At 36.4% G+C, this 16,192-nt stretch overlaps 1 protein-coding gene across 1 annotated transcript in view; it reads right to left on the bottom strand.

The window, feature by feature from the left end:
- Positions 1–14,852, bottom strand: part of CMTR1 (cap methyltransferase 1) — a 42,846-nt gene extending 27,994 nt beyond the window's left edge. The window contains exons 1-6 of the mRNA XM_015823918.1: positions 14,717–14,852; positions 11,990–12,127; positions 8,763–8,917; positions 5,282–5,440; positions 4,666–4,758; positions 1,905–1,976 (exon numbers count right to left, since the gene is read on the bottom strand). Of these exons, the coding sequence (XP_015679404.1) occupies positions 1,905–1,976; positions 4,666–4,758; positions 5,282–5,440; positions 8,763–8,917; positions 11,990–12,122 (612 nt within the window). The 5' untranslated portion in view covers positions 12,123–12,127; positions 14,717–14,852. The remainder of the gene's footprint in view (positions 1–1,904; positions 1,977–4,665; positions 4,759–5,281; positions 5,441–8,762; positions 8,918–11,989; positions 12,128–14,716) is intronic.
- Positions 14,853–16,192: the final 1,340 nt, after the last annotated feature.

Raw genomic sequence — 16,192 nt, 5'->3', positions numbered from 1 at the left:
TATTAGAGAAGAACAGGAAATTATGGCTAAGTGTAACATTCTGCTTCTCCCCTTAAATACAGGAGACTTGCTACCTGAGGATGTGAAAAAGCAATATATTCCTTTTTCCTGGGTGGACGAAAGGGCCATAGCCCAAACCCTAGTTTCATTCTGGCAATTAAAGCACTGGCCTGGCAAAATTATCTGCTCAGAATCTTTCTATTTGGTATCGTTTGTTAAAATAATGAAAAGAAAAATATGTTACCCTGCAAATATTTTCTAAAGGGAAACTCTCCCCAATGGTTTTACCCACTGGACAGAGAAGAACAACTTGCATGAGTTGAAATATTCTTATGTCCAGTTCTCATTGGTGGGAGAGAAGGCCAAATGCTAACTGGAATGGTATGCCTCAATTCGGATTTGTTAGAGCAGCGGTTCTCAACCTATGGGTCGCGACCCCATTTGGGGTCGATCGACCATTTCACGGGGGTCGCCAAGCAAGGCTGTCTGCCATTTTTTTTGTCTGCCATTTTTTCCCCTTTTCTGGCGGGTGCCTCACCTCCCTTGGGCTGGGCCAGCTGGTGGTCGGCCTGCTCTGTCTCTGCCGCTTGCCAGCTACGCCTTGGCCGGCGCAGGGGGCGGAACCACGCATGCGCGGCGCTCCCGGGCAGGGAAAGTCCTTGACTTACGACCAGTTGGGTAGTCCTCGACTTACGACCGGTTTAGTCCTCAACTTACGACCGGTTGGGGGTTGCGGCATTAAAAAGGTTGAGAACCACTGTGTTAGAGTATATTCTAGAGCACAGCTTATTATAGCCTGAATGGTTAGGAATGGCCCTCTGACAGAATGATCAGAGTTTGATGAAGAGGAAATCAGTTTTTGGATCATAGTTCTGTGCCTGGATGCATTAATTCACACTTCCCCACTCGTGACAGCACATTTTTCCACAATGGCTCTCTTCTCTAGGGCTGAGCTCCAATAATATTTATTGGATATACTTATTGGACTCAAGGGGCTTATTTGCCAGGCAAGAACTCAATTACTATTCAATTGCTTGAATAAAGTTCTCTTTTCCTTGCTGCCACCCTCTCTAAGACAGTGGTCTCCAACCTTTCTGGCTTGGTGGCCCAGCGGCGGGAGAGGAAAGAGGGGATGGTTCTTTGTAAGCGGTAGGCATGCGCACATGCAGCTCCATTTGCGCTTGCACAAATGGAGATTTGCTTGCGCGGCCCAGTTCCGAACAGGCCGTGGTCTGGGGGTTGGGGGGCCCTGCTCCAGGAGACCCACTGCCGTGCTTTTTCTCCTTTTCTTTTGAATGTGGGCTCTTGTTCAGTGCAAGATCCCTGTAAGAGTCTGCCTCTGATGTCAAAGCAGGGAGTCAATCTGAAGCTTCTGAAAATAAACGGGGAACTGGCCTCCACCACAAAAGGGTGAGTATCAAGTGACTATCAGGAATTCATATAAATCAAATCAGTATCAGACAATATCAGGGCTTCGTATAAAAACTGGTGCTTTGCACTCATTTTTCTATGATTGGACTCAATAATATTGCACACAGACTGCAATTTCACAATCACCTAACAACAAACTCTTCCTTAGCAGCGCCCACTTCAATATTATCAGAGCGCCATCCTCAAGAGATTTCACTGAATGCATTCTTCTGTAGAAGTCAAACTAGCTTCATTCAAACAGGGTAAGACTATTCTTGTATTCTGTTTGTTAGGGGGAAACGGGGGAAAACTAAGTTGAAATATACACAAGTTTAAGACTGTTCATCTAAAGCAACTCATCAAAAGTTCAGTCTCATTATTAACACTCAGTAGAGAAGGAGGAGAGGAAACAAATAAAGGAGTCACTTAAGCCTCCATGTTACTGGAAGCTACTCTATTCTAAGTGTGTCACAACCAGCAGAGATAAAATTCACCTTGCATTGGAGCATGTTGTGTAAAAGGTCTTTTCCACAGAATTCCGTTTCATCATCAATCACCAGTTTCTTCTGTAAAACAAAATGTGGGGGAAATGAATCAATATGTGCAAAAGCATTTGTCTTAAGATCAGGGCTATGTAATGATCCCAGCTCAAAAAGAGAAAATGTGATGCAGAACCATGAAGGACCTGCAAATTGCATTTGATGGTACCTCTTATATCAAATGTTTCTCTTCCTAGGATTGCTGGCCACAGCAGCCTAAGCCCTTTTTTAATGAGTTGCTGACTGGTGCAATTTGCATGAATCATTATTTCCTATTTGAATCTGAATCATTACGCAGCCGTAATAAGATCATCACCCTTTTTTTAGAAAGATGTGGTATTCTTAATAAAATTTAAGAATGAACCAAAACAGTGAAGGCAGAACAACTTACAATGTAAAACCCATTAAGACAATGTGCACATTTTTGGTACTGGGGGGGGGGGTTAAGGAGTGCTTGAAATAAGAAATGTTCAGCCATTGAGCATGAGGAAAGGAAGCCCTTACACCTCACCCTGATATAGTTTCACAACCTCATCATCATCAATGCATTGTTCCCTATTTTGGAACACCTGGCCAAAAAGAGATACTTAATCTACATAAACACTCTTACTATAAAAACCATCATGGGGACCCCAAACTGTTGCTTATCACATACAAATGTGTCCAAAAAAGTAAAGCTTTGTGGGGCAGGGAGAAAGGAATCTTATGATACTCTAAACATTACTTTTGCTAACTGAAAATGCCCACATATGAAAATGAAGCTGACACTTCAAAGTTTATTTTTAAAATATATCTTATTAGTACTTCACAACAACAGAATGACTTACAGCAGCCGAACTGGAATAGAAACAATCCTTATTCCCCCTGCAAAGTCCCTTCCCCTGATATGGTTTCAAAAATCTACTCCATGGAATTAGGAGAGCAACATGGACAATTTATTAAGACTTTACATGAAATTGAGATTCACCTAACATACATACGCAAGGCTAACAAAATATTCATTTTATACCAAGATCAATGCATAGACATAGACAATGCTAATAGTCTATATCTACATCTCCCAGACTTTTTTGGGGGGGTTGGACAGCATATAATTTTAATACATCATTTTCATTATTATTATCATCACCACCATTGTCACTGTCATTTATTTCTATTAATAGGAAATATGGTACTTACAGATATGGGAATAAGGAGTCTACCTTAACTGTATTTTTCAGTACCTGAACAATGACAGATCCATTCACTGCAAGTAGCAGCCATGGCATATTTGTAGTCTGAGCAATATGGAGAAAGCAAACTTATATAAACTCCCCTAAAAATATAGTATCTCAGTGGTTGTCAGTTCATCATTTAAAAATATGCCAATATCCAATGGAGGGGAAAAAACTATCCATCTCTCTGCTATTACATACATTCTCAGCTACACTGCCACTTTTTAGAACATGTAAATATTGAAGAGCAGTGGTCTATGCCAGACAGACAAATGGCATTCTATAAAATGAGGATATCATTGGAGCAAATGTGATTTTTCCCATTGCTGTGTTTAAACAGCTTGTCAAGTTATTCAAGCTTTCACAAATACAGTAATCAGAGGAGTGAAGCGGCAGTATTATATAATTTGAAACTGACAAACAAGGCAAGCCAGCTACACACTCAAGTGTATCAACCTGCTTAGTTCAGAAGGAGTATGAACTCAGAAGGGCGTACCAAGCACAATGCATGAATATGTATCCCAGTCACAAAAAAAATATCCACAAGGCTTCTTTGGCACATAGAAAAATAAAACAATTCTGATTATAGGTACTTTTCATAAAATAACGCTAAAGAATGATGATAATTGCTATCCACGCCTTATAGATTCTCAGTCCTATGGCTACAAAGTTCACTTGGCAAACATGGGCTAGAAGTAAAATAAAAAGGAACCACGTATGACACCCTGAAAGAACAGAATTAAAATATTGGGGGGGGGGAGAGAGAAACCTTCAGTGGAAATTCATTTAAATAGGATTTCATTAAAATCATGTACTAAAATGTGAAGTTTAGGTCTCACCAGTAACTGTAATAAAAGATTAAAATGATCAAGATATTTTAATTATATTTACAGTTATTAAATTTATTTTTAATATGCTTTCGTAGTTTCAATTCAATTATATTTAATAAAACTTTGACTCATTTGGTATAGTTTAAGACTATTACTATAATTTTCCACCTGAAGTATCTTTTTAGCATATTTGGGCACCTTTCTGAATTTAACTAGAACTTTTTCACTCTTAACCAACTCAGCATTTAATTTTCTTTTCTTTGTTTACCTAAGCAAGTAAAGAAATTTACATTTACGTTCATGCTATGTTGTTTGTCATTGATAAAAATTAATAAAAATTATCCATCTATCGCTCTTTTATTCCCAGGGCTATCCAGCAAATTAATTACATTTATTTATCTCTTGAGTAGGTTTTTTTTTTTAATCACTGAACCAAAACATAAACATTTTATATCTGTGTATTATAAGTGTTCTATTAATTTTGCAGTCCCTGCTTAAGCATCTTCATAATACACTAACGTATTTTCTCTTTCTTAGACCTTTTTTATTACTTCTGATTTATAGATCTCTTTATCTAGAATATTTTTGCTTTCTTTTTTAGAACTGTACACTGTAGATGTCAGTAATAAAGATTTGGTGGTGATTATTTCCCTTGTTGTGCAACCTGAATACCTTTCCTATTGTCATCCAATCCTTCATTTCTTCAGCATCTGGAATTTCCGTGGTACATTCTGGGCACCAGTCCACTTGCTCATAAGCACTAGCCTGTGAACAAGAGAAAGAAGATTTCAAGAGAGTCATAAGTATAATAAATCTAGCTCATAGATCAGAAAACCAACCTCAATTCAATGTTTACTAGAATGCTTGGAGAGAATCTTACTATTATTATAGGTATCAAAACATTATCTTCATCGAAGAAGAGAAATCAGCATCTGATTTCAGACAGTAAATCCTCAAATGAGGATTTTTAAAATGAACCTTACTTGAGTCACTAGCGCAGGAGTTCCCAACCAGGGGTGCTCACACCCCCTGGGGGTGCGAGACGATATTCCAGGGGGTGCGAAAAACTGGGTTTTCAAAATTATAGTGTATATGCGTAATTCGTTGCCGTTATTTTGAACTTTTGTAAGGGGTGCAAGAATATATCAGAAGCATTCTGGGGGTGTGGGGTATAGAAAAGGTTGGGAATCGCTGCCCTAGTGCAAAGGTAAGTATCTACCAGACCTCTTCACAATGGGACATTCTGAGAACAGAATATCAGAAAGAGATTTAAAGGAAATGTAATTACCTCTGGCTCATCTTGCCAGCTGATGTTCATCTCTCCATCAAATCCTTTCAGAATGAGCCCCAATCCACGCCTTCCTTTTTGTTGTGAGGTCTCCACAATCTCTTGCCTTCCCTGGCCATATTTACCAAGACCTTCACCTTCTCGAAAGCCCATCTTAGCCTACAAGGTAGTAGAAAAGTTGTTTTATATCCTTCTGCTACTTTTAACAAAAAGCACTGGTCTGTCTGATTAAAAATATTTTTACAGAAGGTTTCCAGATTCTCCTTTCATGTATTCAACTTAATCAAGAGGAAAATTATATCTAGAAGCAGAAAAAAGAAAATGATGAAATAAACCTAATACAAATAAGCAAGCTGCAGAGAACATAGCAATTATTTCTTACTATACTTGCGAGGCATCTTCACTTAACTATGTTCGGTTATCTTCCTTCAGTGCTGAATTTCTTCTTGAACATAACATTGTTATCAAAAGAGATGGCAATACAACTTCCATATGCCAAATCACACATAAAGAACAAAATGCCGATTTTGTGGAAGGGAACATAAAGGCCCACATCCTATATAAAATTCAGAACTGTCTTTTAAATACACACCCACAGTCAACTAAACCCTTACAAATACAGACTCAGCCAGCACCCTACAAGCACACTCACAAATGAGTGTCTCGCAAACTAAAAAAATCCTTTTAAATCTATTTCAAAAAGTCATCAAGAAATAATTAAAACAGATAATGCTATGGTCCAGAAAGATAAAAAGCAGGATGTTCCACTTCAGGTGAGTTTATTGCATTCTATTTTATTGTCTATTGCCCAACTTTAGTTTCGATTAAAATATTTTTTCTTCCTATATTAAAGCTTTTTTATTTCTTGGACTGTAACAGTCAAACCTCAGTGAAATAAGCTAATCCTAATATTTTTACATCAAATAATGTAGCTCAAGTGTTTTTTCAGATTATGAAAACTGAGATGAAGGGGTTAATTTAAATCATAGTCATTTCAATAAGAAAATTTTCTGGATTCAAATTTTCTGATTCAAAATTTTTGAGGAAATTCAAAATCTCTCCTTAAAACTATCTCTCCTTAAAACTCAATTATGTTAATAAAAGATTATTTTGGCAAGATAGTAATCAAAATAGTACATAGGAAGTCAATCTGCTACATGTTTATCATCTCCTATGATGATTTTTTGAGGAAACTGGAAAAATTACAAAACAGTATTTAATAACTAATACTAGTGTAGCTTTATTGCTTTATTGCTCATATTTCTGAAGACAATAGCAAAACCTAATTTTTTATGTATATGTGTGCCAGATTTACTATAATAAAACACTGGAAATCTGAAATACTTACTTGAATCAATATTATTTTTAAAATGTAGGAAATAAAAAATTAAGTAAGTAATTTGTTTCTGTATTCTTTGTTTCTATAAAATTGTGTAGCTGCTTTTAGATATATTCTTACATTGATTAATAATGCTAATCTTTAAAAATATTTTAAATAAAAATACAATTGCATAAGAATATTAAAAACACAAAAAATATACACACTGCAAAAATACATCCACACTTCCATAAAGAAAAATGAGACTTTACCTTTCCAAAAAAAATCCCAACACAAACATAGCACACTCCTATCCCTTTACCACAGGCATGTCAAACTGCCGGCCCCCGGGCCGGATGCGTCACGCCTAAACTGTGCCCACCCCATTGCCGGCAATGGGAGAAAAGTCGCGATACGTCACACAACGTCGCGAGTTTGACATGCCTGCTTTACCAGAAGGATATCACACCTTAGGTCACAGTGATAAAAACAAAAAAAACAAAAATAATGGCATATTTCTCCACATTAAAAAAGCTCAATCCACAAAATCCCCATAGACAAATTATACCATAAAGAAAAAATATTCACAATGCCTAGTAAAACTGTCATTTACAGTTAACGTAAACTCCTTAATAACAACTGACTACCAGGAGATAAAAATAAAATTTGCTCATCTCCAAAGATTCGTTCTGGTTTATTTAAGAAACGATGACTGAACAAATCCCAGTTTGCATAAAACATTCAAATAAAGTTGTTTCCCATGACTGGGTAAACCATAGCTTCTTAAACATAGTGATTATATCTCTTAGGAAATTCAAGACTCATTTTCTACCAATTACCAACATTCAGAAGTAATGGGAAGAACACAACATTCTGCTTAACACACTAAAATATTTGTTAGGAAGTATAGTTACATGTAGTACAAAAAGATTACATCTTGTAATGTTTGAAAGATCACATCTGACTTTTTGATAACTTGTTCTGCACTTCATTAAGGTTTTTAATGCGTCCCTAAAAGGAAATATCCTATATTTCAAAAAGGTTATGTAAATCTACATATTTTCATGCACCACATACGTACATATGTAAAAAAGTATTACATACAGATATTCATATTCATAGAAATACATTGCCAAAGAGCAATAAGGCCCCAAATAAGGAATTTCGTTTACATTTAAAGATTCACTGAACTAGGAATGATTTATAGTTCTATCACTCAGATTGTTCTGTGCTAAATTTAGTTTTTAAAAGACAACAATTTCTATTAATTCAAATATTAAAATCATATGAGTAAACTCAGTTCATGTCTAATTTATGCTGCCTAGAATACTAATAAATATATAGAGTTGAATATGTACTGATAAATAATGTATGTAGCACAGAGATGTTCAAGATAATCACATAATTTTCTCCTAGGAGCTACTGAAAATCCTATCCAAAATAATCTTGCTCCTAAGCCTTCAATTATGCTTTGCTTTTTAAAACTTTTTTTAATGTACATACTTTGGTTATAGGCATCCTCTTAAAGGGTGACATACAATCTGTGTAAAACACAAAGCAATATAATCTACAATACTTAAAAAACATAGTTTTCAAAAATTAATTTAAATACTATAAAACCACCCAACTAATTAAGCAACAAGTCAATTTAAATTATTTGAAAATTAGCACAGAAAAAAATATGAAAGGGAAGTCACCCAGTTTGCTGAACCAAAATAGAAAATTCTGATTGTTCTTCAAGCATAATGGAGCTAGAAGCTTATTCCACTGAGATTGCACTAAACCTCAAAATGCTTGAAAGTGAAAAAAAAAAGCCCATATCAAGCTGCTAGTTCCTGGAAATAAACAGAAAAGGGTAACTACAAGGTCCTGAATAATAGTAGCTTAAACTATTTTAGCCTTAATGCTCTGCCAGTAACACATTTATGGTAGTTGAAGACATAAGAAAACAACAGAAAGACCAGTAATGTATAACTAAATGACAGAAGATTAAGGAAACTACTCTATTACATTATTGTGATATCCCAAGAATTTGAAGAGATGTTTTAGTAGTGTTGAAAATCAGGATCCAAAGATATCCTAACAAATAAAGATGATAAACTCTAGTTGTATTCTCAGGACCAAGCTGACAGATTCTACACAACAAAAGGTATTCTGACCTACCATGAGCTTCTGGGACACACTGTTGTACATAGAGTAGCGGGAAGATGTGCCCTCCACAAGGGAATCTGGACTGAATTTATTGCTGAAAGTGCCAAGAGTAGGTCGCTTCCCGCTGTTTTCACTATCAGATTCACTGCTGCTTGTGGTGGAAGAATCTGAAAACCAAACAGAATAAATAGAAGCTTCAGCAGTCAGTGCCACAACAACATATATTGGTCATGATCTAGGAACACAAGCTAACCTTTATCAAATTGGACTACCTACTTCAATACTGTCTCAATATTGAGAGCAGTTCTCTGAGATTTTAGCTTTCCATTTCTAGCTAAAATGTCACATTCTGAAGTTGATACCATTCACATTAGGCGTCCTAATACAGAGCTGTGGAATCTGGAACATGTACATCTTAGGATACATCTTTTCTGTTTCCAAACACATGAAGACTGAAAACAATCAGTAGGAATGATCTTTTTGAATAGAGAGAATGTGAGAAAGTGACCCTCTAGCTGCAGTCTCTTTCTGAAAAGAGGATCACATAACAGCTAATTTCTGTAGTGTAACTGCAATCCATTATAATAAACTGTTACTAAAAATTAGTTGATTATAAATTCACATCAATGTATGGATTTTATGGTAGTACATGTGTTTGAGTGCGCTCACTTTTAATCCTTCTGCTAGACAGAGTAGCTGAACCAACCAAGCCAGTTTCATTCATGGCTTAGCATTATGTGAAACTCTAACAAGCCGTAATTAGTCATGACCTGACATTTTAGGAGAGAAGGAGTAAAATGAGAGCAAATTAAGAATTCTGGTTCACAAGGCTATCCTGATTAGGTTTCACCTTTTCATTACTAGTACAGGTTAAGCAGAAATAACTGAGCGACATAAATTAGCATTCTTACCTAGTCAGAATTCTAGCTACTTACAAACACTCCCATTCCCTCCTATTCCTCTGATTTTTCTCCCAAATCAACATACCATTCATATTTCTCATTATACTGGCTTAGTGGTTTCATGTAGATGTTTAACAACCACAGGTATTACTAATGAATACCCTTTAGGCATCCCAAAAACTAAGAGTAGTACCATAGAATACAATAGCAAACAGAATGGGAAACCATTGATATGTCAAGAGAACCTACTCATTTCCAAGCATCCCCACTTAAGGTGTTGATGTCTATTAGTCTAAATGTTTTTAATAATTTAAATACTTTAAAATGTTGTCTCCTCAAAACCATCCAATCCATGCACAAAGAGCAGATAACATCCCTGCTCCTAGTCGAAATATTAAGATCAGTTAATGTGTGTTGAGCAGAAAGGCTGTCTTGATGACAGCTCAACTCCAAGCTGTTTTCAGCAACTAAACACAGAGAGAAGTAGGACAAAAGACTACCATTTCAACTGACCATCTAAAAATGAACTTTGCCTTAAATGTCTGTACTTTTAATGTCTTTGCAACTTAGTTATTTTATATTATTGATTAGACAAGTCATGATCTGTTAGTTATTGTGTATTTCCTTATCTAAAGAGAATCAGAATGACCAAAGGAAAAAACACCAATGGGAGCTGGAACAATTTCCGACTTCCTACTGGCTTTCCCATTGACTTTCCTTATAGAAATTTGGCAGGGAGTGTTGGATAAGACAAGCACATGACTGTGACTGACCACAATGGCACAGCCATGCAGCAGCACTGAAGCCGATATATTTTGCCAACTTTCAATCCCATAGAAGTCATAGATACTGGATTTTGGATGCATTCTATAAATTAGGCCATTTGAGGTATGCCGTTTCAAAATTGTTGCCCTGTGATGCGCTGTTCCACTCAATTGAAAGTTATAAATAATCAGACACGAGGGTTTTAGTTGTATATCGATTCTTTTTCATTGTTCTCTTGTGCACAGCACTGGGGTTCTTTGGAGCAAAGAGTGATACAATAACAGCAATATTATCCACCAAAGTAGTTTCCATTCCCAAATCCATCTTGAAAGTCAAATTGGAATGAAAATAAATAGATAAATCCTTTCCAGACAGCTTGATATTTATAAACAACTATTCATTCTGAGTCTGGCTTAAAATTACAAATCAGATATCAAACTAGTTTTTCAAAGTCATAGGATTTGTCTCCATCTCTTTCAAAGCCAATAGGATAATACTACCTCTCACTTATATATTTATCATCTAGTTTCCAATCTATTCGTATAGATTACAGTCTATACAGACACTCTTAACTGACTACTAAATTTAAATTGCACAAGGATCCAAAGAATACGCAGCTGGCCTCATTTTTCCATACATTTGTCAATATCGTTAGACTGCACAAGCTAGAAACAAACTATTCTAGTTTGAAGGGAGCTGATTCCAGAGGAGCAAAAAAGACAGCGAAATATAAATAGTTTGTGTGGGAGAAAAAGAGTTAACACAGCTCTTCCCTAGGAATTCTCAGAATGTATGTTTAATGGTTCAAGTAGTTTACTTTAGTTTGGCAAGATTTCTGTATACAGGCAAGGAACAATAAAGGAACTGCTTAGAAGAACCTCAACATGTCTTGATTTTTGGAACCTGACAGGCTTCTTTCTCTTCTTTGTACAGTTAGTGTGACTGGATGCTGAATGTTCTTTGACTACTCAAACTACATACACCAAGACCTTAATAATAATAATAATAATAATAATAATAATAATAATAATAATAGTAGTAGTAGTAGTAGTAGTAGTAGTAGTAGTAGTAGTAGTAGTAAAGTTAGAAGTGACCTTGGAGGTCATCTAGTCCAACCCCCTGCTCAGGCAGAAAACCCTATACCATTTTGGACAAATGGCTGTCCAGTCTCTTCTTAAAAACTTCCAGTGTTGGAGCATTCACCGCTTCTGGAGGCAGGTTGTTCCACTGGTTAATTGTTCTAACTGTCAGGAAGTTTCTCCTTAGTTCTAGGTTGCTTCTCTCCTTGATTAGTTTCCAGCCCTTGCTGGGCTGGGCTAAAATCATCAATATTCCATTATCATCTGATTCACAATCCTGATACTTCATAGTGTTTTTATTATAATATTCTCATTAATAATAATTCAACTAAGAACAGTGGAGAGCCTGCTATAAATTCAATGCAACAAAGTTAGAGATAAATGTTTGAGCATGGGAGTTTTAAAATTATCATAATTGCATTCTCCATCATACAATGTTCCCAAGATGACTGAAAGCTTCAGGAATTTATGTAGTGATTGCTTCAGTAAGTACCTTGAGTAGCATGGTTAATATTAAGTTGGGTTTCATCGTCTGATGTGGAACTGAGAGTCAGACCCAACTCTTCTATCCTTTTTTTCTGCCTTTTCTGTGGGCTGCTATATTCAGGGTCTGTTCTTCTCTTCATTTTTACTGTAAGAAAACAGAGTATATTTCATGAACAAATTCATATACATAATTCTAAGACAATAGAATATCCTAGTTTCCAATCTTTTTGTAAATATTTTACATAGAAAATTGGAGTGCCTCTGGGCATTTTAAATACTATTCATTTAAAAGAAAAAGAGTAGGAAAGGAAAAATAAAGCTCTACCCACTCTGTTTTTTAAAAAAACTAAAGAAAACATGTCTGAATAGGTTCTACAATTACCTTCCAAAACATTTTATGTTACCTTTTAGCACATTATTTTTAAAAGAATATTTTATTTATTTCAATATAATACTATTTCTCCAAAGTATTTTTAAAAAGTAAAAACGTTAAAATATTAAGCCTATTTAGTCAAATGCCACCACTTTCAGTTTCTTTCTAAATCATAATCATTTTCATTTTTTTACTAAATATGATTAAAACTTACTTTCTTACAAAATATACTGAATTTAATGTGTATATGTTAAGACCCTTTAAAATTCATTACAGTATGATTTTTATTGGAAAGCATATTTCATAATTTTCCAAAAAAAATGGTAAATTAAGTTAAGAGAGCATGTGATATCAAAACTAACTAAATTTGATGTAAAATTCAGGTAGGTTTGGAAACTATTTAGGATAATCTAAGAAGTGAGTTCATATCATGCACAAAATTTGGTAAATTTCTAACATCAGATTATAACATTTAGAATTTTTCCATTTTTGTTTCTGCTAAGTTTGTTGATTTAAAAAAAAATCTTTTTCAAACCAGATAGAACTTTATAACTGTAGTTTTTGCTTTTTTATGATTTATAAACTGAATCATACTGTTATAGCTGTCAGTTATTTAAATTAATACTGTTTTATTTTAACACTGAATCCAGCTTTCAAACTGATATACCTTAAGGCTATTTTTTCTATTTTTATTGTTTATTTCTCTGATCATATTGTATCTTAATTAAAAAAATAAAATAAAAACAGTATATTTGAGACTAAAATCATAAATATTTTTATGTTGAGCCCCATTTATACAATGGAATTGACTGCTGAATCAAAATTTGTACAAGGTTAGGGATGAGCCATATATTTAAAACCAGAAAAATAAGAGAGATAATAAACATACAACCAGTTTAGCTGGTATTTATATATTAAAAACATGTATCAAAAACACCCTATAGTTTCTAAAAAAAAGTTAAAGCATTAAAAAAATACAAATATTAAAAATGCTGATTTCATAAACACGAAGACACACTAATGCCAACAGAGGTATCCAAAAACATTTTGGCATGGAATATACAGCTGCCTGTTGCAGCTGGATACTTATAGTTAAGTGAAGAATTCTTACATTGTTAATCTTTTGATAACAATGATATCTAGAAAAAGTATACTATCTCCTATATTATATATATTCCTTGATGAAAGTGAGGTGAAACAAACTGCATTGTATTTTCTTATTAACAAAGGTCAATTCCATATTTATCCACACAGAAGTTACATAGACTCTTAAAAGAAAAAATATGAAAATCAATGTTCTCATAACAGATCAATTTCCATTACTGTGAGAATCAGATGAACAGCTGCCAATTACAGAATATACTTTGGTCAATTCAGAGAATGGTTCAAAGTTTGATTCCTCTGTAGTCCAATTTTATATAACAAATTCAAGTCTCATTTCATTCAAAAGGCCTTATTCCAGTACAATATAATGGAAAAAATGAGCAAGAGAGCACTGAGTTTTATTAACTTTGGAACATATAAAAATTTGCTAGAACACATTGCTAGATTTTCTAGAATGATGGAATATAATACCAAAACTTTGTTCTGATGTTGTTTGGGCTCAATGCCATGCCTAACCTTCCAATAGAAACAGAAAAAAGTGTGAACTGGAAAGACAGTCACTTTTTAAAGTATAAGGTATTCAGAATTATAAAGATAGAATTTTAATTCGGGTATAGGTTCCTGAGGGACAGAAATATTTAACAAAATTTTGCAGAAGAGAGGGAAGGAATGCCTTTACAGAAGACACAGACATTAAAAAAAAGAATAAACAAACATGTACAAACTTTACACAGAGAGCAAAAAAATGGAATAGGGAAGCTCCATGGGAAACTTCGGGAGCAAAAGGTGGTTGAAAAAAATGTCAAGTCACCCAGGCAAACTCAAAATGGGCAATCTTGAAAGCAGGTGAGCCCCAAAGACAAACACCGCTGAGTCCAAAATAACCCATTTTCTTGAAAATAGGTTTAGATCCCAGGCTAATTCCTCGGAGAGGCCCCAAAAGCTCAAGTGGAGGCGAAGAGAGAAAGGCGAAGCAATGAAGGCAAACTAAGGGAGGCGTGAGAAGACGGCCAGCGACATGCGGGTGACTGCGATGGGAAAAGGTCATCGCCATGCTTATAACGGGCATAGAAACAGCCAGGGAAGGGCGAGCGAGCAGCGTGGGATCCTCTCGTGTGGCGGGAACGTCAAGAGCGAACCGACAAGCGCCCTGGAAGAGCAAGAAGCGCGACCGGAGGAGGTGGCCGTGCACCGCGAGCCCCCAGCTTCCTTGGCTCGCTCGCTTTCCGTCCCCGGGCCCTTGCCTGCTACACTCACAAGGGGGAAGGGGCTCTGCTTCGGGCCGGAACAAAAGAGGAGAAGGGAAGAGCAGAGCCCGGAGCTGTTCACAGGTGCGGCTGGGCTTGGCAGGAGGAACGGCAGCCCGACCCCCTCCAATTCTACTCCGCCACAATTCACTTTCGTTTCCCGGCAGCTCGTCTCGGGGGCGGGTTCTTCTTCTTAGCAGGCGCGAATTTATGACGCAATGAAAGGACGAGGGAAAGGAAAGTTTGGTGCAGGTGCGGCTGGAGGTGGCGCCCCTACTGGCGGGCGGTTAGAACTGAGCAACGAACAGCCCGAGCTTTATTCCAGTTCCCGAAGGCAGTTGAGTTGCAGATGTGCGAGCGGAACTAATAGCTTTATTTCGTAAGGTACCGGTATATTTTTGTAGCCTACGGATGAGGCAAGTTAGGGCATCTTCTCTGTTTTCCAACAGCTACTAATGCTTTCCCCGTTTTATGAAACTGAGTGAGGCATTAATTTTAAACTTGGGGATTTAGATGTAACTATACAGTGAGGGGGAAAAATCATTTGATTCCCCTGTTGATTTTGTACGTTTGCCCACTGACAAAGAAATGATTCAGCCTATACTTTTAATTGTATGTTTATTTTAACAGTGAGAGACAGAATAACAACAACAAAAATCCAGAAAACTGCATTTCAAAAATTTTATAAATTGATTTGCATTTTAATGAATGAAATAAGTATTTGATCCTCCAGCAATCAGCAAGATTTCTGGCTCTCAGGTGTCTTTTATACAGGTAATGAGCCGAGATTAGGCACACTCTCTTAAAGGGAGTGCTCCTAATCTCAACTTGTTGTCTGCTTAAAAGACACCTGTCCACAGAAGCAATCAATCAATCAGATTCCAAACTGGCCACTATGGCCAAGACCAAAGAGCTGTCCAAGAATGTCAGGGACAAGATTGTAGACCTACACAAGGCTGGAATGGACTACAAGACTATCACCAAGCAGCTTGATGAGAAGGTGACAACAGTTGGTGCGATTTATTCACAAATGGAAGAAACACAAAATAACTGTCACTCTCCTTTAGTCTGGGGCTCCATGCAAGATCTCACCTCGTGGAGTTTCAATGATCATGAGAACGGTGAGGAATCAGCCCAGAACTACATAGGATCTTGTCAATGATCTCAAGGCAGCTGGGACCATAGTCACCAAGAAAACAATTGGTAACACCCTATGCCATGAAAGACTGAAATCCTGTAGTGCCCGCAAGGTCCCCCTGCTCAAGAAAGCACATGTATAGGCCCGTCTGAAGTTTGCAATGAACATCTGAATGATTCAGAGGAGAACTGGGTGAAAGTGTTGTGGTCAGATGAGACCAAAATCGAGCTCTTTGGCATCAACTCGCCGTGTTTGGAGGAGGAGGAATGCTGCTATGATGACCACAAGAACATCATCCCTACCTTCAAACATGGAGGTCGAAACATTATGCTTTGGGGGTGTTTTTCT

The sequence above is a fragment of the Protobothrops mucrosquamatus genome, unplaced genomic scaffold (assembly GCF_001527695.2).
Source record: "Protobothrops mucrosquamatus isolate PMUCROS unplaced genomic scaffold, P.Mucros_1.0 scaffold2047, whole genome shotgun sequence".
Lineage (NCBI taxonomy): Eukaryota > Metazoa > Chordata > Lepidosauria > Squamata > Viperidae > Protobothrops > Protobothrops mucrosquamatus.
The sequence above is the reverse complement of the archived record's forward strand: the minus strand, read 5'-3'. Positions and strand labels throughout refer to the sequence as shown.